This window comes from Strix uralensis, chromosome 13 (genome assembly GCF_047716275.1).
Source record: "Strix uralensis isolate ZFMK-TIS-50842 chromosome 13, bStrUra1, whole genome shotgun sequence".
NCBI classification, from domain to species: domain Eukaryota; kingdom Metazoa; phylum Chordata; class Aves; order Strigiformes; family Strigidae; genus Strix; species Strix uralensis.
This window is the reverse complement of record NC_133984.1, coordinates 6,835,334-6,857,054: the sequence shown is the minus strand read 5'-3', so window position 1 is coordinate 6,857,054 and position 21,721 is coordinate 6,835,334. Positions and strand designations below refer to the sequence as shown.

The 21,721-nt window shown below is 34.4% G+C and overlaps 1 protein-coding gene across 3 annotated transcripts in view; it reads right to left on the bottom strand.

Moving 5' to 3' along the window:
* Positions 1-335: 335 nt before the first annotated feature.
* The window catches only part of DIAPH2 (diaphanous related formin 2), a 247,801-nt gene continuing 226,415 nt past the window's right edge, over positions 336-21,721 (bottom strand). For all 3 annotated transcript variants that reach the window (XM_074883124.1, XM_074883127.1, XM_074883128.1), the window contains one exon: positions 336-4,892. In XM_074883124.1, the coding sequence (XP_074739225.1) occupies positions 4,828-4,892 (65 nt within the window). In that variant the 3' untranslated portion in view covers positions 336-4,827. The remainder of the gene's footprint in view (positions 4,893-21,721) is intronic.

Sequence of the window (21,721 nt, the reverse complement as noted above, 5' to 3'; positions counted from 1 at the left end):
TTCCCTTTTACTGTTATTTTTGTAAAAGTAAAATGGTATCACCATGATTTAATGTTGTGAGGTTTTTTTTTTTTTTAAGTTATATACTTTTATGGATTATTTTGTTTTTAAAGTCCTCCTCCACTGGAAGAGGCATCTTCTTCCCCAAATTCAAGTCACATTATACTTGACACGTCAGAGAAAAAAAACCCAGAGATTCATAAAATGTCAGTAAGCTAAAATGGAAAGTAATTTCAGCGTGATAATTTTATATAACAAGAACAGATTTTGAGGTGATGATACTCAGTAGGTAATAATCATGATAAACAAGTAAAACATTGGCGCACCTAGCAAAATCATGTTATGTATATCTTTATTACAGTTTTCAGAATACATGGATTAACAATGGCCAGGCTGTGATTTCATCAAATTCCTATTTTAAACATTACATACAAACACAGAGCTGTTTAAAAAATAGAAACGCATGAGTTTTGTCACTTTTTTTTTTTTTTTTTTTTTTGGCATCAGGAGTCATATGACTTCCAAAAGGGAAACCAAATGGTGCATGATAGCAGACTGACTAAACTGTAATAGATTATTGTTCACATTCTGTGGCATATGTATCACCTCAAACAGTGCTAAAAGAAGCACTACATGAACAAATCGTTCTCCTTTAACATTCTTCTAATGACATCAGTGGGTGCTGAGTGACAGCTTGCAGGACTGCAGAATTCACAGGCTTACACAACTCCCTTTCTTATGCACAAAAGCAATATGATCTGAAATAGAGACACCTGAAGCTGAGGGATTTGGCTTTATCTGCTTTGATTTTTTTTTTTTATTTATTTACATTTGTGTGCATGCGTGGGTGTTTGTGTAGATACTGTAGAAGAAGAGATGTAGAGGTTTCTTACAATATTTATTTTAAAATGAAAAACTTGCAAATACAGTATGGCACATAAGAGGTGGGCTTTACATTGCTTTATCACTTAGCACTTGTTATGCCTGACCTCTCAGCAATTTGAAGGCAAACATTAAAGTATAATTCAGCCAAGCCTTTGTTTAATGGATAAGAAGCAATTTACATACATAGGTAAGTTTGCTCCCACATAACTATTACCAGCTTTAAATATTTACTAGCTATATCATTCTTAATATAGGAAGTACTAAATTCGCCCATCAAAGCAGGATTTGCCCGAGGGATGCAAAAGCCGAACATTGCAAAGTTTTCTTAATGAAAGCTATAGCAGGATTTCCAGAGCCAAACCTAAAACTCAGCCAGATTCTCAGAGTTTTGCAAACCATTTGTACATTGTGGGATGAATTTAAAGTAGGTCACTGATGAATTGTGGTTTGGATAGAAACCATGAAAACATTATGTTTTTTACAGCATTTGTCTGAGGTAGTACATATACCACACACAAAAATGCAAAAATATACAGATATTCATAACTATTTGCATATTACAGAAGGGAACTATGGGAATGCTTGCATTTGTGTCTGAATTTTCAAGAAAGAACAGATAATTTTAGATAACATTTTTCATATTGACCATGGTTGTCTAAAACCGGAACAAATTATGTAACAGTATTTCTGGGAATACTTCCTGAAGCTGTTTGTCAATGCCCTCTGAGGCACTAATTTTGTTTTGGCTTTAGCATCAGTTCATAATATGATTAACACTTAAACCAAACATCACTTACGTGCTGGGAAACAATATTTGTTGAATCACAAACAAACATACATGACAAATTGTGTTGCACATTTTTCTCAGTAAACTGCATAAAACTTGAGCAAAAATTGTCTAGTGTCTTTACATTTCTGATCTGTACAGCCAGTAGTTAAGCAACAGAGATGTATATTTGTATATGATTTAAAAATTTCATTCCCATGTCAATTGCAAATTTAGTTCAATTCATTGCAAAGGTAAGGTTATCTTCCTCTTAAATAAACTAAGAAATGTAAACAGTGTAACATCATTAAAAAAAAAAATCTCTTCAGTACTTGTAACTGGTAAAATGTGAATGCAAACAGATGTGCTGGTATATTGTCAACGTAATGTCTCAGAGGACATATAGTGAAACATAATTAGCAAGAAATTTATGTATGAACCCTCCAGCGATTTTCTTTCTGGGATTACTTTGAATACAAATATAATTTAACTGATATATTTCATTTTTTAAAATTAGAAAATAAGGCAAGTGCATTTCTGAAAAAGGTGCTACTCTTCTACACTTCTAGATAAACATGTGACACCTCTGAAAATTAGATCAATAATAAAAACATTAAAAATATCTGCAATTTAATATAGACTGAAAAACTATCAAAAGACAAAGTGACCAGCATCAATTTCAGAAAATATTTTAGACTTCATAAATATGAGCACCCTATATTTACATAAATTATCTTCTAAACTACTTTTCCTTTGAAAGACACTTTTGTTCTAACAGATATGTCCATTAAATTATATAAATGTTTCAAATATGAAAAAAATAGTAGTAAAATAGAAGCATCAGATGATGTTGTTATTTTGGATTTGCCTTTTTTTTCCTAAGATTTGGTTTTTGAAAATCTGTAGTCAGTTTTCACAGAGCTTTAAAAATAATAAAACCCATGGAAATGAAAAACTCGCGCACTAATAATTACTGCTACAGATTCTGTTGTGAGCTTTTGATTTTTCACATATAAAGATTATACCAATACTTGTAAATCCCAGCAAAATGCTCATTTTAAAATCTGAATTCTAATACATTGTTGATTGTAGTTCAAATTCATATAGACATCATGAACCTAATCCTTTTAAACTGGCTTTGTGCATTAAGCACATTTTTATAACTGCAAATTTAATAGTTCCATTTTAAAAGTTATGCTTCAATACAAGGTTGATGTTGACCTTACATGAAACAGGATATAATTCCTTGTCTCTCTTACTGATAATCCTGTTGCATGCATTTTTTTTTTCCTGAAGTACCATACAACTCTTTAGTTTGCTACTAAAACCACAAAAATCCCCAAACAGTTTAGGAAGAGTATTAGTTGACAGCACACATTTCACTAGGCTTCAGTTGTATTCCTATGTTTAGAGATATAGCAGTGGGCAAACGCCGTTTCCTTTGAAGACAATTTAAAAAAAAAAATAAATTATTTCAATACTAGATTGAAAAGGAGCTGTATCTTTTCTTACAACGATTGGATATTCATCACTGTACTTTGAAATTGTTTGAATTTATCCCAAACTAGTCAGATAGTCTTAAGAGTATCTTACCAGAGAAGCAAAAAGAATCTACTGTACAAAGATGCTTGGCTCAAGCAGTAGTGCAAAGTTACACTGCCCCCGTATCGAATGCTCCTCTAGAGCTAGCAGTTTGTGCACAGAAAACAACGTGATACCTTACTTCCCAAATATTCTTTATATAACATTAAAAAAAAGTTCCCCATAACACCAGGCAATAAAAGTATTCATAATAATTCATCAATCAGTGAAAAGCAATAATAATTTGAGAACAAGTGCCATCTACTACATAGTATCCTGCTTTTTAAAAATATCATAGCTGAGCAACATATGAGTAGTTCCACTGGAACTCCCACTTAAAATCCTCCATCCCATCCAGATAAGCAATGAACCTTTAGTAAAAAGGATGGTGAAGACTGACCTGAACACCAAACAGACTGTACATTCAACTAGAGTCTGGGGAGAAAAGGGAACTATAGTTTCCCATTGAGTGGCAGAACATACACAGTGTCAGTTACTAAACTGACTGCTCACCTGAGGTACTGCAGTGCAAGGGGCCTGTATACAAAGTAGAATGGGAGGAGCTTCCCGAAAAATCAGACTGCTGCAATCATTGATCACTGCTATATAGTGCTCCAGGTAGAAAATTTGTTCTTAGCTGCTAAACTTTCAGCACTAAAACCCACCAGTAGAGATCCCGCTACATATTTTACCTGAGAAACAGAGGAAAAACTCAGAGGCAGTTCTGAATAACTTCATAATGTAGCTTTTCTCTAAAAACCTACACAAAGGTATTTTTAGCATAATTAAAATAGGACAATCATACTTTCCCCAAATATCTTTATAAAGAATATATAAGTGCATAATTAGAAAAATCCCTCCTTAGATACAGTTAAAAACATTTCCTGGCCTTGATATCATTTAATTTTGGTAAAATCCTATGCTCTGTTTTATTGAAATTTTTTTTAGCAGTGATAAGTAACTATACATCATCATATCACCAAAAGTGTAGATATGCGGTATATCCTACTTGCAGCCAAAATAGCTGAATCCACCAGGCTTTACACTGAGATAAGATTTTCAGCAACCTGACTGGGGCTATGCGTTGCTTTTTTATGGTTACAAAAAAGATTCTGATAATGTAGACCAGCTCATCTCTGAATTTATTAGCATACAGTTTTATTATTTTTTCCTTTCAAGTCCAAATCAGAACTGCAAATGGAATCCACAGCTGTATTCTTTCAACAAATTTGTAATTTCTTACCCATATAAAACATAACCTAGAAATCCCCAACTCCTTTCATGTAAGTTGCCAGCTTTTACAAAAAAAAAAAAAAAAAGGAGGGGGAGGGAAATAAAAGAAAGAACATAAGAAAATAAGATATATATCCTACTGTTTAACACTGTTTACAGATCTTGGTAGTTGGGGTAATAAGATACAGTATGTGGATTATTTAGCAATAGCTTTTAAAATACATACTATTTATACACCTCCTCATTTAATCAATACCAGTGTTCCTTTATGATCATTGCCAATTTGTATGATAAACTCTTTTCAAAGTATATCCATTTAACTGTAAATAAAACAATTCACTAATTCTTTGGCATCAGAAGAATCATACAGCTGCAATTGTTCCATTGTGGCGAGAACGAGACCTTTCCAAAGTTACTCGTCTGTTATCTGTAATACAAAGAGAGGAAAAAACAAATCACCATAAGATTTGAAACATGGATAATGCAATGTCAAGAGGTTTTCAAACAGCCCTGAAAATAATTTCAAATGATATGTAAATAAGTAACTAGGAGACTGGATCAGAGAAGTTTCACACTGCAGCTGCCAGACTGAGTTCAAGAGTTCTGCAATCAGCAATAAATTACTTTCTTGATCAGAGAAGCTGGGTGATAAAAACATTGGGAGAATCCTGAAACACAGTCCCCTTGGAAACAGCACACAATAACTAAAATTCTGGATAAAAATCTTATTTTAGAAACAATTTATGCACAGAAGCTCTGGAAAAATACATTTCAAGTTTCATAAGAATGTACTGACCAGTGTGGTGGTGAAAAGCCCACTAGATGCTACAACTATAAAAGCGCTAACACTGTTCACTATAATTTGGTACAGAGTTAAAAATAGAACAGTTAAATCAGCCACTTCCTAAGCATTTCCTGATTGTGCAATGTGAACAACTTTTAGTATAAAATATTACACAGTAATTATTGCAATGAATAATAAATATGTCTCTATCACAGGAAAACAATCATCAAGCACCAGCCACATTCCTAAATGCCTTTAGAATAAAATTTTAAAGCGATGAATATACATATGCTCACACACAAAAAGGGGCAGAAACTTAACCCCCACTTAATTTTCTGGAGGTTTTGATCTTTCTTTTTTAAAATGTGGTCCTGCCACACTTTTTTTTTCTTTTTTTTTCTTTTTTTTTGTGTGTGTGTGACTGCTTACTTTTGTCCTAGCCTTTTCTAGTCTCTCACCTCATATTCAGGTTGCTGCTCTCTGTATGCATCACTACAGTATCTACATTGCTACAGTATCAGGGTGTCCCAATATATGGGTGGAACTCCTACATAGACTGGAATGTTATAAAGCAACAGTCACTTCAGAAGCAAAAAGTCTGACAGATAAACTGCAGGCAAGCAGGTTTTCTCAGTTTTTTTCCAAATGAGCCAATTTAGCTCTATCTGTTTCCACAGTGCAGCAGACTATAAAAGCATGTGTTACTGGTACTGCTGTGGGGGAGTGCTAAACTTGGGCCAAGGAAGAAGGTTCAGGCATAAAGCACGAGACCCCAACACATCTGATGGGTAGAAATACATTCTTTGAAAAAAACTATTGACTGAATCACTATGTTTCAGAGACTGGGGGAAAGGCTGGAGCAAAGACTGATCTGGGATCTCACCAATGTGTACACAAATACCTGAAGAGAGGGTGCAAAGAGGCCAGAGCCAGGCTTTTTTTCAGTGGTGCCCAGTTAGAGGACCAGAGGCAATGGGCACAAACCCAGACACAGGAGGTTACTTCTGAACATCAGGAAGCACTTCTTACTGTGAGGGTGACTGAGCACTGGAACAGGTTGCCTGGGGAGGTTGTGGACTCTCCATCCTTAGAGATGATCAAAAACTGTCTAGACAGAGTCCTGGACAACTGGCTCTAGGTGACCCTGCTTAAGCAGGCAGGGTGGACAAGGTGACCTCCAGAAATCCCTTCCAACCTCAACCATTTTGGGATTCTGTTCTAAGCTAACAAAGTCAGAAATGGTCCAAGCACATTAAATAAGGTTCTGGAGAAGACAAATAAAGCAATCTCTGTGATCTGTTTCTGGATGAAGAACAGAGGATGCCTGTGGAGACTGCATGGGCTCTGCAAAATCAACCTTACTTTTTCCCTGTACAATGAAAGTGTCTCCAATGCTATAGGGAATTAACGGCTCCTTTAGCAAGATTATTAGTTCTTTTTATAGTTCTGCCTTGCCTCCTTTTCCTAATGAATCCATCCATGCATAAAGTATTCAAATTACCCTAAGTCAGTCTGTTTTGCATGGGAATAAATCTCTAGACTGGTTGCAGTGTCACTAGGCACTGGAAACTAAAGCATAAAAATGCTGTCTAAAACCCAAGAAGGGAAGTTATCAACTCAAATGTGCTGCTGTTCCTCTGTAACAGTGACTAGTCAAGAGTCTAGTGATACTTGCTCTCAGTGGAGAGAAGTGCCTTCACCAGTAGACTATTTCTTGATATAATTTCAAGACGGTCAACTCTACAGACTAAAAACAAATTAAGAGAGTCCAAGAACTGTTGATTTCTTCATCCTTGTTTTTTTTAGATTTTTCTCTTTTCTGGTTTTTTTTTTTTTTTTTTTTTTTCCCCCCATCATAGTAGAGACAAACATTTGCTGCAAATGACAGTTCAGATTCTCCTGTCACTCCACAACTGGGACTTAAACAAAACACAAAACAAAACTGTAAAAACTAGAAGCATTATAATTCCCTTCTTCAGCTATTTTCCCAATTATTAGAAGTAATCTATTTTTTAAAATTATTTCTCTTTTTTAAATGGAAGTAATTACATTTTCTAGAGATAGGAATACAAAATCTGAAAGATTCAAGACTGGAAAGAACCGCAAGTTTTTTCTAATCAAGGAAATTGGGGTACAAAGATTCAATTATTACCAGTAAGAAACAATGTCAGCATTTGCAAGAGATTTTTCTGCAAAGCTTTATAGCGAGTCTTACTAAAACAAAGGCAAGTAGGATATAAATTACAGTTTCATAAAATTTTCAGCTCATTATAAAAAAGGGATGGGAGGATTAGATTTAATTAATACCAATGTGAAAGCTTTAACATAGCTGAAAATTTTGGAGGTTAATATAAAGTATTTCTTGTTCTTTACAAAGACACCTGTTTTATTCACCAGTGAATATGCAAGCAACCTTGTGTGTGTGTGTGCACATTTACATCTAGTTAAAAAAAGCAGCATTAGTATGTGTACATACATGTATACATACTCATAAACAAATGATTCATTTCTTCACTAGATGTAAAATGTGCTTGTACATGTATAAACATATTTGTTAGGTTAAAACAAAGGGCTTCATATTAGGATCTGAAACTGGATTAGGCTGGTATTAGGTCACTCAAGCAAATATTTTGTAAATCTACAATTAATTGCTGAGAAATCAAATCAGTAGTTCCTTTTTAATATATATAACACTGGAATGTATTCCTGACCATGCAAACTTTATACCTCCACTAGAAGAAACACATGGACTTTGTTATAATACCAATTACTTGTTCAAATCTTCTTGCACTCAATATAGCCCTGAGATGAGACTAAATATAATCTATGACATACAAGGTATTTGTAGAGGTGCTTTTGATACATACACATCATTCACCATGTAACATGAATCTACTGAGGTAAACAAAAAGCAAAACCACAATAAGCTTAGTGTATAAGTGCAATAAATACATGCCATGAAGTAAACAAAAAAATCTAAACAGTTATTTTTAAACAATATATTTTAATTTTATGGAATTTGACAACTTCATCTTTAAGATGTTCTCCCTTATACTCTGTATGTATAAAGCATTAGAAATTACAATCAATTAAAAGCACACCGGCAGGGGAGAGCAAAATATTTCTGCAAAAACTACATTCTGCAAAATGTATTTTCCCTTTCCTTAATGCTCCTTAATTAGTTCTGTTATTAAAAGAGAAGTCTCAATAGCTGCAACAGATTTATTAACTCAGTAGCTTGTTATCAACGTAAAACTCAGTTATATTAGGAGAAAAATAAATGATACTTTGCAGAACTGCAATACTAAGATTAAGTGATTTCTCCATTTCACTTTCTTCTTATCCATTCTTCCAGGTAGTAACTTTGTGCTCTCCTAATTATAAACCTTACTTTTTATGAGCAATCAATGATAGTAATAATATAGATGTTGTGCAATCGAACAGACTAGTCATGAGACTGAGATATCTGATAATAGAAAAAGACAGAGTCTACAAAACCATACCTCAAAGGTACTCGATTGGAATTTGTATTATCTTGTAACAACCACAAAAAAAGTTCTCTCTTTGACATGCCTTATATTAAAATAATAAATGTACTAATAACTGCTACATTGGTCTTGGTGCCTTAGTTGACTAATTCTCTGGGATTAAATATTTTTTTTCCAGTCAGTTAAAGCATTAAAAGTGTTTCTTTGTGCCTTAATTACAGCAGTCAATTCAAACACTAGAATGATTTTGAAATTTTATTTCCCTACAGACTTTCCTAGAGTGCTCATCAGGAGAGCATCTAAGTTCCTCACAAATGTAAATAACTGCAGATCCCCTTGATTAACATTAAAAATCCAGCAATAACAAACCCCCCAAAATCACACAAAACCCTTGCAAAACCATCAAACAAACATGACTGGTGCAGATAACTACTTTTTGACATTTTTTAAAAACAAAAGGTTGAAAATTAGTTGATATGCAGAAAGCAAAGCACCTAAATTTTGTAGGAAAACGGGCTACAAAGAATATTGGGGTTTTCAGGAATAAATACTACCAGAACTATTTTGCCTTATTCAAAAATAGTGGTCACAGGACCCTCATACCTGAACAACACGTATTTTAAAGAATGTCTTAGTTAATAAATGCTACGTTAATCACATTACTAAGAGCTTAAAATAATGCCAAAATGTTGAATCTGGAAGAGGGGTAGTGTACAGCATTGGGTGCTCAGCTAGCAACTGTTGTGCTGGAGCACATGCTGGAGGGCATGAGCCCCAGCAAGGAGAACTCTGAAGTGCTAATTTATTTAAAAAGCTCACACCATTAACATGCACAATCACTATATCTTTTTTATTTTTATTTTTTAACTTTTTTTTTCCCTCCTGACTAACCACCCCAAGGTGAAAGAATTAACCATTCCATAGCTGACAATAATAAAAGCTGTTTAATGCTCAAAGAAGGTACCAGCTTGAGTTGACTTGAACATATGAAGAAGGTAGAACACTCAGTGATGAATAAAATATTTAAAATTAAATCTTTTTGAAATAATTTTGAATATGCAAAAGATGCAGAAATGCATGCTGTAAGGGAATACGGCCTATGCCTTTGAGAGTCAATGAAAGCATTTACATCAAACATATATTTATTCATTCATGTAAAATTTTGTTCACTAGGAAATCCTACTGAAACACATCTTGTTTTCATGAGCAACCCAAGGGAAAAGATTCATATAGTCCCAGGTACTTCAGCAAACACCACAAACATATATACCATGGAAAACAACCAGAAATGCAAGTTAATTTCTTCTAAGTATGGTATGATTACACAAAAAACAAGTAAGTTGGTCATTTAAGAATGTTTTAAATGGATAAACTGTCACAACAGATGATAATTCCAAGGAGCAAACACTGCATCTGTCGTACCGATGACACTGGCATTTCTTCTTTAGAAAAAGGTGGAAATCTGAATTGCACTTTACAAGTGTCACTTTTTTTCTGACAGAGATGACTAAATATTTTCTATGTAGTGTCATTGATTAAAATTGGGACAAGTTAGAATAAATTTAAATCACTGTAGCCTGGGTAGCCTCTAGTTTTCTCCTTGAGCCATCTATGCATAGGGAAAACTGAAGCCAAGTTAGAATGTCATTTGATTTAACAGCATATTATCAATTGCTTTAAAGAGCAACCCACTGACAAGAATTAACTTTATTATTTTTCTTTATTGACTGTGTGCACCTTCATCAGCTTAGCTTACCAACAATGAAAGGTAAATCTTTTTGGAAATTGGAATTGATAGAACATAAGACAGAAGCAGAATTGATATAGTGTAAAACAGCAGGGAAGCCCATCAATCTTCAGCACCTCTAACAGCTACAGCTGAACACTCTTCTCTATATTGCTTGGCCTGTACATATGACATTATTAGAGAATACCAACTGAGAAATAAGCTAGTCAAGGAAATTAAGAGCTTCAAAACAGTTGCTGGTGTCTGGAACAAAATTCTTTTGAGAAACAGCACCTTGAGAGAAAATGGCTCTCCTAACTTCAATTCTGTTAAGATACAGTCCATCTCTGTGAGATTTGATTTCGAATTGATCTTTTAAAATGTGTTGCCTATAAAAAAACATAGCAATGAGGTAAAAATCAGTTATGGAAGAAATGCAGCCAAAATAACACCTCAGAAAGAACTTGCTGAAATAGACAGCACTTTCCAAAAGATCTTTATTGCAAATAGATGAAACAAGCAAATAAAACGATTCTCTAACTGAGTTAAGGGAAACTGTAACACTCTTTATTTCAACATCAACAGGCACCCTACACATGCCTGACAAAATCGGAACTAGACCGTTTATAACCATCACACTGGGTCATTTTACATTCATTTGGATTTGATAATTTTGTAACCAATAATGAGAAAAGATCAAGTGATATGGCATGCCTGGTTTTAGCTTTTTCTCTGAACAGAATCTCAAATTCTTGACAATCAAACTTAAATGACAGCTAAAGTGGTTACTTTAGCATCAATTTCAAAAAACCCATTGATATTTCAAGCAAACTCTGTATCTGTGAGGTCAAATTCTATAAAGGCTGTTTTATTTTGGTTTGGGTCCAACCCCAGACTTTCACATGAAAGCAGAGTGATAACCTGAGCATATAGACAGTATGTTATGATGGAGAAAAAGAAACTTAAGTCTAGGCCAAAGAATTAGCAGGAGTTTTTGTTTTGTTTTGGTTTTTAAAGCTCTCAATACTAGATAGCACATATAAACAGCTGAAACATGTTAATTAAAGGCATGTGTTGATCTTATAATAATTTAAAAATTATGTTCTCAACCTGGTTAGTGGTATATTTGCCAATATATTGGTACACAAGAAAAGGTGTTGAAGAGTAAGAAAAGGTTTTAGAAGAAATAAGGAGGAAGAAAAAGAAAAGGGTCTGTGTAGCTATTAAGAAGATTTCTAGGCTAGGAAGAACAAGCATTAAGGATAATTGTAACAGACTTAAAAGGACGTCTCTCAAGACTGAATGGTTCCTCCTCAGAAAAAAGCAGACACACACATCTAACTTATCTGCAGAAGTCAGAAATGACAAAATTATCATCATAACATAGTAAGCCTTAAGGCAAGTAGATTTGTATGAAGATATGTATTCTGTCTGAAAATATTTGCTACAAAAGTGGTAGTCATTTAGATAACACACAGTACCTTCATTTAATGAAGATTTCCAGACCAGCCTACATGCACAATTTCTCATTGAAAACATATGTGGATGTTTGGATTCTTTTTAACTTGTTAAATAGAGGTTGTTAATATCCAGAAGCACTGCAGTACAGAGCTAGGTCTAAAATAAGGAGAGCTAAAGGATTTAAGTCCTGACACAAAGGGGTTTCACTCAGATTAAAAGGGAACAAAGACACACCTAATCTTACTGCTGCCACTCAGACCTACCTTGCTGGGCACCATTAATTGTAGCCTTTGAGGTGTATGAGAATGCAGAACATCAATAGAAAAACCATTTATTTATGTTCTATGTGTTATATACAAAAATGCTTTAAAAATGAATAATGTCAGAAGTTTTAATGTTAAATGGCATGTGTGATGACATTTACCAGCTCAGCGCAATCCAGCTGTGACCACAGTCAATACAGTATGGGAAATATAAGTAAAAATAAAAGTAACACTTTTGCAACCAAAATCTAGGATGTTGACCATCTGTATCACAATTCCATTAAGCAAATAAATACCTATTCTATTTAGAGCTGAAGAGAATCTAATAAGGTTAAGTATTTATAGAATAAAAATGGATTTGTAAACCCTATTTTCAAGTAAAATAGATTTTACTATTGCTTACTCCAGGCCTTAAAGACTTTTTTTTTTTTTTTTTTTTTTTTAAAAAGAAAGGAATTGGCCCAATAAACTGAGATTCCTTAAACCTTTAAATGATCTATTTAATATTTTAACTTGACTTTGCTTTCTTTTTTAATAGTACCACTTGGGATATGCATTGAAAGCTCTTCCACAAGAGCTGCAATGGAAAAGCCTTAGTTTGAGACAACACATGCCTGCCTCAGGGGTTACAAGACAAATCAATCTATTTTTCTCCTTTCCTCCAAGGGTAATTGGCCTTTAAAATTACAGAGGAAAATAGGCCTTCATGTCAGTGCAATGCAGGCACATATACAGCCATTTTCCATTTCTTTTTCAGTTTGAATCCTCAGTTGAGAACTAAACTTATAAAGGTGGGAAAATAAAAAGAAGATGAAGAGGAACGATTGCATCAGTTCAAATCCTCTCCAATAACAAGCAGCGCTGTGACCAGCATTTGAGTCTGGAATTTACCAAAATCTGCTATGAATAGCTGTCATTTTCCTAGTCAGTATGTTTTTATTCTTGTTTGTGATAACATTTATTTGAAATTTTGTGACAGCCTGTACCACTGACATTCATGGAGATTTGTCACAGAATTTAGTTGAACTGAGAAGTTATAATTATTGCTTCATTTCCCATACAATCTCACAAAGTAATACTGATTTCTACCTCATCCTTATGAAATTGTCTTTTTCAAGCAGCAATCATGGCTATGAGTATCTCTACAATCTTTATGCTGTGCTACACACACAATCATGTATAAACTCAGAGTTTCAGATTCTGGATACTGTTAAATTGTATACAGTAAAATTTAGCTTGGCTAGTAAATTGTTTCAAAGCAGCAAAACTCAGACAATGGCCTTCATATTTTTCCAATTGCTCTTAAATGTAGTCTGTAATACATTACTCATATTGTACCTCTAGTAAGAAATTCTCATGTGAAAATATTTTCCAGTGCATAAAGATGAGTAATCAGCTAAACTACAACAGATATACAAAAGCAACAACAAAGTTGAAAAAAGTCAAAGCAACTTAGTCTTTTAAAAACAGTATAAATTCCCTTGAAACAGGGTACTGAAAGTGTACCACTAAACCTCTAATGTGAACTTGCTCACTGGGAGTGTGTATACAGGTGTAAAGCAATTATTAGATTTGATATCTGAATGAACTCAGGTTCCCATTAGAGCCTGAATGCTTCAATGACCCTATTATTTTCCTTCCAATGCTCCCAGACCTGATCAACTTAATTATTCTGACTAGTGAAACATTTAGGACATGAATGTATGATCTGTTTTAAACCAAATGAGACAACTGAAAGTACTTCATACAGTAACAGAAAAAAAGACCAAGATATGTGATGTGATGTGTCAAATCTTGGAAGGAGGTCAGGTCTAAGTAACAGTAACAAAGAAACAGAAAAGGAAGTCCACTGCAATAAAATTACATTTATTCAGATATTTTCCCTTGAACCTCGAATATGTAACCTTTATTGCATCTCATGTACAGTGAATAAGGTATATCTTACGAATCAAAAGGGTGAAACAAATTTCAAAGTAAATAAACTAGGTCTGCTTCAGTAAGGAAAAAACTCCAAACCTCAAAACACAGAGAATGTGTCTGTCCTTCCATAACTACACACACACTTTAAGCAGTTGTCCAAAAGTAAAATTAGATCCTCTAATAAAAACAATTTCATGTCAGAGAGGACAGATTTGGTGATGTAAAAGATGCGTTTCCCTATTTTAATTGTACCCACTATTTTAATGTTAAGGAGAAGTGTTTGACATTGCAACAATACATACTGACGTTTTGAACAGCTTTGGTCTGACACTAATAAACCATGCTCTTCGTAAATAACGTAATTTAAACTGGCTTCCAAAATGTCCTATTCCCAGCTCCCCTATTAACACTACTGCCCTTACAATTTGTATTTGCTTTGAAAGTAAGTTGACTGTAAGGTTACAAACAGGACAAAGAAATAAAGACAGTAATAGGTTCTGAACTTCGTATACAAGCAGCCATAAAGTTAGCATCTTCTCATCTGAATGCATTTGTCCTTAAAAAGAATCAAACTGACATCAAAGTGGTCCCCTTGCCCCTTGCCTCCTTTCACTAATGATATGTAATGGCTGCTGAGCCTGCAATAAACGTGTTTATGTCCAGCTAGATTGCCATCATTTTACCATCTAATCTGATACTTTTAAGAAAGAAGAAAGTCGCGAGAGACCAGCACCAGCTTGTGCTGAAGGCATTTCTTGACATCAGCCTTCACTTCGCACTTCAAATGGAAGTATTCGATTTGACAAAACATACAGAAAGTCAAGAGAGAAGGCTTTTCACCTCTTCTCCGAAACTGCCTGATAGAAGTCAATACCAATTCCTTTACAAAGTTACAATCAAAACCTGACAGATGAAAGTCAAAGGGGAAGCTTTCTATCTATTCCTTACAATATTTTATTAAAGAGTGGCATAGAACATGTTTGCCTCAGTAGGATCACCCCCACCTCCACTTCTCATTTTTATCAGTTAGCAGTTTAAATACTGGAAGTTACATCTCCCATGCATAGATGCTTTATTCTTTGCATAGAACATGAAAGTAATGAACTCAAAGACAGGGAAAAAAGAAAAAGCTCTCTTTTCTGTAAAGGAATTTCTTTCAGAACAGGAGTTGGATAACATTGCTGTAAAGCAAGTATTTCCTGCTGTTTCATGTAAACTGGCTACAATAGATTTTCTCCATACCCAGACAATTGACAGCCCTAGTCAAAAGCAAATAATTTTCCTTGTAGCCTGCAAAAGTCTGTCTCCTGTATTTTTTATGTGTCAGAAACAAATTCTCTTTATATATATATAAAAAAAACCCCCTCTGCAATAACTTGTAGTCTACATGTAAAATGAAATACTTTAAATAATACAATAAAGGCAGACTATCCATAATTATTTTTTGATTAAATAAAATATCAGCATTTTTTATTCATGGCTAGGTTAACATTTACAATTCAGCATTTTGCAATATTTAAATGGAATTGAATATGCTATGAGAAAACTTAAAACTACATCACTCCTGTATGACCGGCTGGCACAGGCTGTAGTCTTCTGTGCCCATCTGCACCTTCATCATATAACATTAAAGAAAAGCTTCTGTCGGAGCCTGGCAAAATGATCTCATCACTACCTGTTACTTCTCTACACACCCCAACTGAGAATAGCTAGATACTGCATGTGACTTTTACTATAAATTATTTGCAACAATGGCATATACAGGTTACGTGAATGTGAAACTATTGCTTATTAAAAGAACTCATACAAGAAAGCAATTTAGACTATATGTGGCAGACTCTGAGGTAAAATATAATAACTTTTAAGAACTTAGGAGTCTAATTTCTTTCTTGGCTGAGCACAGACAACTCCTTTATGATTCAACATGAGACCTTGGTGCTCACACAACGCCGAATTTGACCCTTTATGTTCATATAAAGAATAAAAGTACAGCAGCAGTTAGTGCTGTAAGAGAGCAACTAATTTTCATTAAAGAGCTCAAAATAGTTTCTGTTTATTAATACTTGTGTCTGTGTCATTATCTAAGGCTTCCTGTGCTATTTCAGTAACAACTCTCTCAGATTAATGGAACCCAAAAATTAACACCTGATCACTCCATAATCATGGTCTATTCTGCTTGCAAAATCTCCATCAATACAGCTCCTTCTGACATAACAGTGAGGACCTGGAAGGAAGAAGGACAGGGGTAGCATGTGATTACAGCACATGCACCTGTAATTCAGATGATTCCTAAGGACCTGACCTTGACAGCCCTTTTGCAAAGACTAAGGGGACAATGATGTTCAGGTGTACTACTATTATCTGCTTTTTAGAAACTGGTTTAAAAACTCTAGAGCTTTTTACAATCATACACCAAAATATTACTTCAAAGGAGTCTGACTACCTAAATGAATCCCTACTTAGAAAAAAGAATGTAATTACATAAATATGGACACAACTGTTCCAGAAGCAAAACAGCCATACACAGTAACTTCTTTCTCATGTCAAGCTTTTCTACCTTTCCCAGATGCGTAACTACAAACCCTTCCTTTACTAAACAATGAGCTGTGGCAGTGCCAATGGCCTGTATTATGCATTATGAAGAGGACCCTAAAAAAACGTTATCATCTGTATTAAAAGCAAGACCAGGTCTGGCTTGATAGACACTAAAGAACACATCCTATTAGTAACAAGAATATGTAGCAAGTTCTCAATGCAAAGTTTAAAATAAAGTTAAATTTTTATTTAAAAAGCAAAATAATATAGAGCTAAAAAGAAGTTAAGCTCTTCTAACTGACTGAGATTTCTTCATCCCACTGTTTCTACTACAAACATTTTTGAGGACACCAATTAACAGATGATACCTTATTACAACCCACAAGCATTGAACTCTCTGGACAAATATCAAAAATGGAAAACTAATTGGCAACATTCAACCTCTCAAGACCAGAGCTATAAACTTTTATGAAATTATTTACCACTTACAAAAGGACCTCCAGAGCCAGCAATGCCAAGGTTAACATTAATCGTCTTTTGTCGGGTAGTGATACAATCTTAATATTGCATACAAATTAAAAAAAAAAAAAAAAAAGTATTTTGTTCAATGTTTTTTGTCTTTTAAGCACTTCTAGTTGAAATTAACTTACACTGCAATTCAAAGCTAGGTAACAGATGAATGAGTTAAACGAGAAGTATTTTTCCATGAGTTTTTAACTATTATTTTGATTAAAAAATTAACTATATCCAAATGCTAATGCCAACATTTATAATAGGAATAAAACCTTTTTTTACATACATGAATGCTAAGAACACAAAATGATAGTAACATGCTCACTACACCAGAAAATTAGTCCTTCCTTCATAACTTCAGGCATGACCTTTTTCTTTTAAATAACTACTCATTCAAAAGCTTTCTGGCAATACTCTATAGTCTTTTCTCCTGGAGATCTTATATAAACAGATTCCTCTCCAGTCCTTTTGGTGTTAAACTAGTTACCTAGTTTCCTAATCTTAATTAAGATAATACAGGGCTGCTGTTTATTGACATCTACGCTTTTACTGACTTCTGCCGTGCAGTCTGGCTTCTTTGCAGCTTTACTGCCCCCCTCTTGCTCTCTGAAGAACTTTAGCTGTACTGTGTTGGAAAAGTACACTTCTCCAGCTCCACTGAGTAAGAACTGGTGTTCCGTGCTTTTAAGTCTCACTTGGTTACTGCATTGTTTCTGAAAGTTAAACTACTTCATATCAATTGCTCACAATCCTCCTGTGTTCTCTGGCCTCTTCTTCAGTTATTAATTTTCTTAATACATTATCTACCAGTTATTCTTCACTGACATACTAAACTTACACTACGTTAAAAATCTCTTTAAGATAACATTGATACCATACTCCAACTTCTGCACTGATAATAGAAAATGAGCTGCATATGTAACTATGAACAGGGGAACTGAGAACTACTGAGCAGATCTATTCTGAGCAGGAAGAGAAAAATATTCTGTACTTTCTCAACTCTTGCACAAGCCAGATACCACAAATTCTAGGTGACAAAGACAACTATAAGGAATCCTGTCCTTCACCTTTTGGTAGCTAATGAACTGTCACTAGATGCTTTTGTCATTTATTTATGCATCTATCAGCAAGAATTTGAAGCACAACGTACAACAAAGGACTGGTTAAGTATGTTCCCCCACCTGATTACGTTACAGGAGAACATGATTTCCCATGACTGTACTTTCTTGGTTCCAGCAGTGATGAAGACAGAAAGAAAAGTATCTCAAATGCTTTTCCTTACTTCATTAGTAGGAATGACAAGGTAAGCCTCATTTCTCTTACTGTTTGTTTCCACCTCCCCACCCACTCTCAGCCCTTTTCATCACAGGACGTAAAACATGACTATTACACAGACTCTTCAAATCTGAGTCCTCCATGAACCTCCCCCCCCCCCCCCCCCTTTGAACCCACTCTACTCGTACATCTGGTTTTGTTTTAATTTGTAGGCAAATCAGCTTCATTTTTTACCTGCTTTTCCCCCTCAGAATTTTCAGAACATGGCTATATAGCCTTTCTTCCAAAAATTTTGATTGATATCTACAACATGAGGTAACCATTCCACCATTCCCCATGCTGCTCCATAACTTGAAAAAAATAAGACAGTCACATCTTTTTATCTATCCTAATGCAGTGGGACTAAACCAGTCCACTTACTCAGCTCGTGCAATATGTGTGAATGTAAAGTTTAAAGAAATATATCCATATTGACTTGGGCTGGGTGGGAAGCAGTAATGACCCCTTATACAAAAATGCTCAGGAAGATTTCGAAATTTAAATTCTGCTCTTCAGACTGAAGTGACAGAAGGGAAAGATAGGGCAAGGGTAGCTTGGCTGTGTATAAAGTTACAAGAGGCTCAGAACAGGCCAGTGCAGAAAAATGAGCAAGTCATTCAGGGACAAATCTTGGCCTTAAGCATCTTCTGAACACAGAGGACGTGATTTGCTAATAAGGATGAGGGTTGTCGGGTAATCTTTTTCACTGTCACATGGAAGAGACTTTAGAATCCCACATCTCCTCTTAGATGCCTTCTAGCCTTGAAAATAATGTTTTGTGCAACAAAATAAACATTTTTCTTTCCAACTTTGTTTTGCCTTTTAGAAGTCTAGTTTACAGCACCATTCCAAAACCAGTTTTCCCATACAAACCAGGAAATCATGACTTTAGGTAGAAGAAAAAGTCAGGAGCCTCTGTCTGGGGCAGCAGAGAGTAGGAACTTACACAGATTTTGCTGCTAGATAAAATGATTAGGAAAATACATCCTTAATGCCACTAAAATAACATTAATCTATCAGATATTTTTTGCCCAGAGCTGGCAGTGTCCTTTAGAATTATGTTTTGCTGTATGTAAACAGTTTTAACTACAAGCTCCTTCATCTGAGGGAATATTTTTTCATGCTTGAACTAGTTTCATCTTTACAAATAACAAAGTCTAGTGTGTTAATGGTTTACACCTATTTGTGATTCACTAGGCACTATGGCCTTTTAACTATCACCCACCTCTTCCTTGTATTTTCTTATAACTCATAAAGCCAAGTAATTCTGCTTGCTTTTAAAGCTAAAGCAATGAAAATAGTGAACAGTTTTGTCCATTGTCCACCAGAAGAGTGAATCAGATTTCAGAGCACACAATGCAAAGCCTGTTTTGTTGAATTAAACTTTTGATCAAAGGACACGTTACCTTTTTTGTTTGTATTCTATTTAACTAGATGTTCTAGACAGCCTTTTCTACAACACAGAACTGAGACTTTGCTGAACACTAATGATAATTCTTGTTGATGTCCAAGTACTTCTCTTGCACTACTCAAGGAAGCGATGTAAACTTAAAGAACAAATAACGTTTTTGAGACTCTTAAACTACTTCATCAGCTGCTTATGATGAATGAAAAAATAAATTAGCAAACTTCTCCATTTTTTCAACCTAATATTTCAATACAAAATAGCAAGAAAAACAGTACTAAATAAAAGAGCCTGCATTTCTGCTTAACAACTTGACTTACAAGTTAGCTAGGCTTTGGATAGAGAAAGCCATCTCTACAGACTTTTTTTTTGTGAGGTTGGCAAATTTTAAAAATCTTTTTTTAATGTTATGGAATTTACATCTGTGATTTTGGAATATCCTACTCAGCAGTAATGGAAAAGCAAACTGTAAATGAAAAATTTTCAAAAGCTTTAATACAAAATTTGTTACAGAGATTTTTTTCATAAAGTATGCAAATCTTGCCACTTATATTCCAAGTGTTCTACTGACTGCAGTTTAAGGCAAATAATTATTTCATAAAACTGCATGCTTGCAAAGGGCTGGAAATGATAATCTATAATATGTACGGAAAAAAACAAGGAAGAGAAATGCTCTGAAGTATGCCAAGTATTTCATACATTTTTTTAAAATTTTTACAAGAATGCATTTAAATACTCTTTGAATGACACAGATGCATGAACAGGAAAAGAGAGTCAAAGTGCTAACTGCAATTTGATTTACTGTGTTTGTTTTGAATTATAATTCAAAAACATGCCTTATATACTTCAAGTCCAGCACAGTGTGAGATAGCCATAATGTCTGGAAAGTCCAATGGGGAGGATTAGTAAATGTCACAATACCTTCAGGGCAGTAGATCCTTAAAATAGGTAATGATTCAAAAGTTTAAACAGGAAAGGTACAGCAGGGTGCCTTGGAAAAAAAACCTGCATCAGGCTGAAAGGTCTACTAACTTAAGCTTAATGATGAGCAAACTAAAAGGTCACTCTGCATTGCGATCAGTGTAGTTCAGTTACAGCTGCTTGATGTGATTGATCCAATCATTTAGCAGTCCAGTAAAAGAACTATTAAAACAGTTCAAGTCACACAGTGCCTCTTAAAAAAGATCATCCCCTTTTCTTCTACGTTATCACACACACATGACAAGACCATTCACAGAAGGGACCTTCTGAATGTAAAATAAAAATGCCTTATATGCTTTAAAATAAGTTTACATGTTCATGTATGTATACATCAACACATTTTATCACTTAAACAATAGATTATGTCTTTTAACATACGTAGTCTCACTGGAAAAAATGATAAAGTAGTTATTCTAAGTAGCTGATATCCAGGACTTCTGATTTTTATCTACAACATAGGTAATGGCTACCCATGCCACATCTGCAAATTTGTACACTTTAAAATAACCTAGCAAAAATGGTTATCATCTATACTGTTGTTCACATGTGGTCCGTTGAACATTGGTTAGCATATGAAAACAATGATTTTGCAGTTTAAAGACCCTACGAGCAAATCACTTTCAAACTAGATGCAAATTTTAGTTCTTCTTTAAAAACGCTCTCATAGTAGGGCATTTCAAAAGCCTTTGCCATCTGAAATCTGAATTAAAAAAATACAGGTCTAAAAATGTTCTCAAAAAAATCCTAATATTAAAATGAAGTTCAGATAAACTGGCTAAATGAAGAAGCAAAACATTTTGCTTTAAAAAAAACACTGAAATGGAATATTGAACAATTTTCAAGACTTTTCCCAAAAGGTTTTTGAA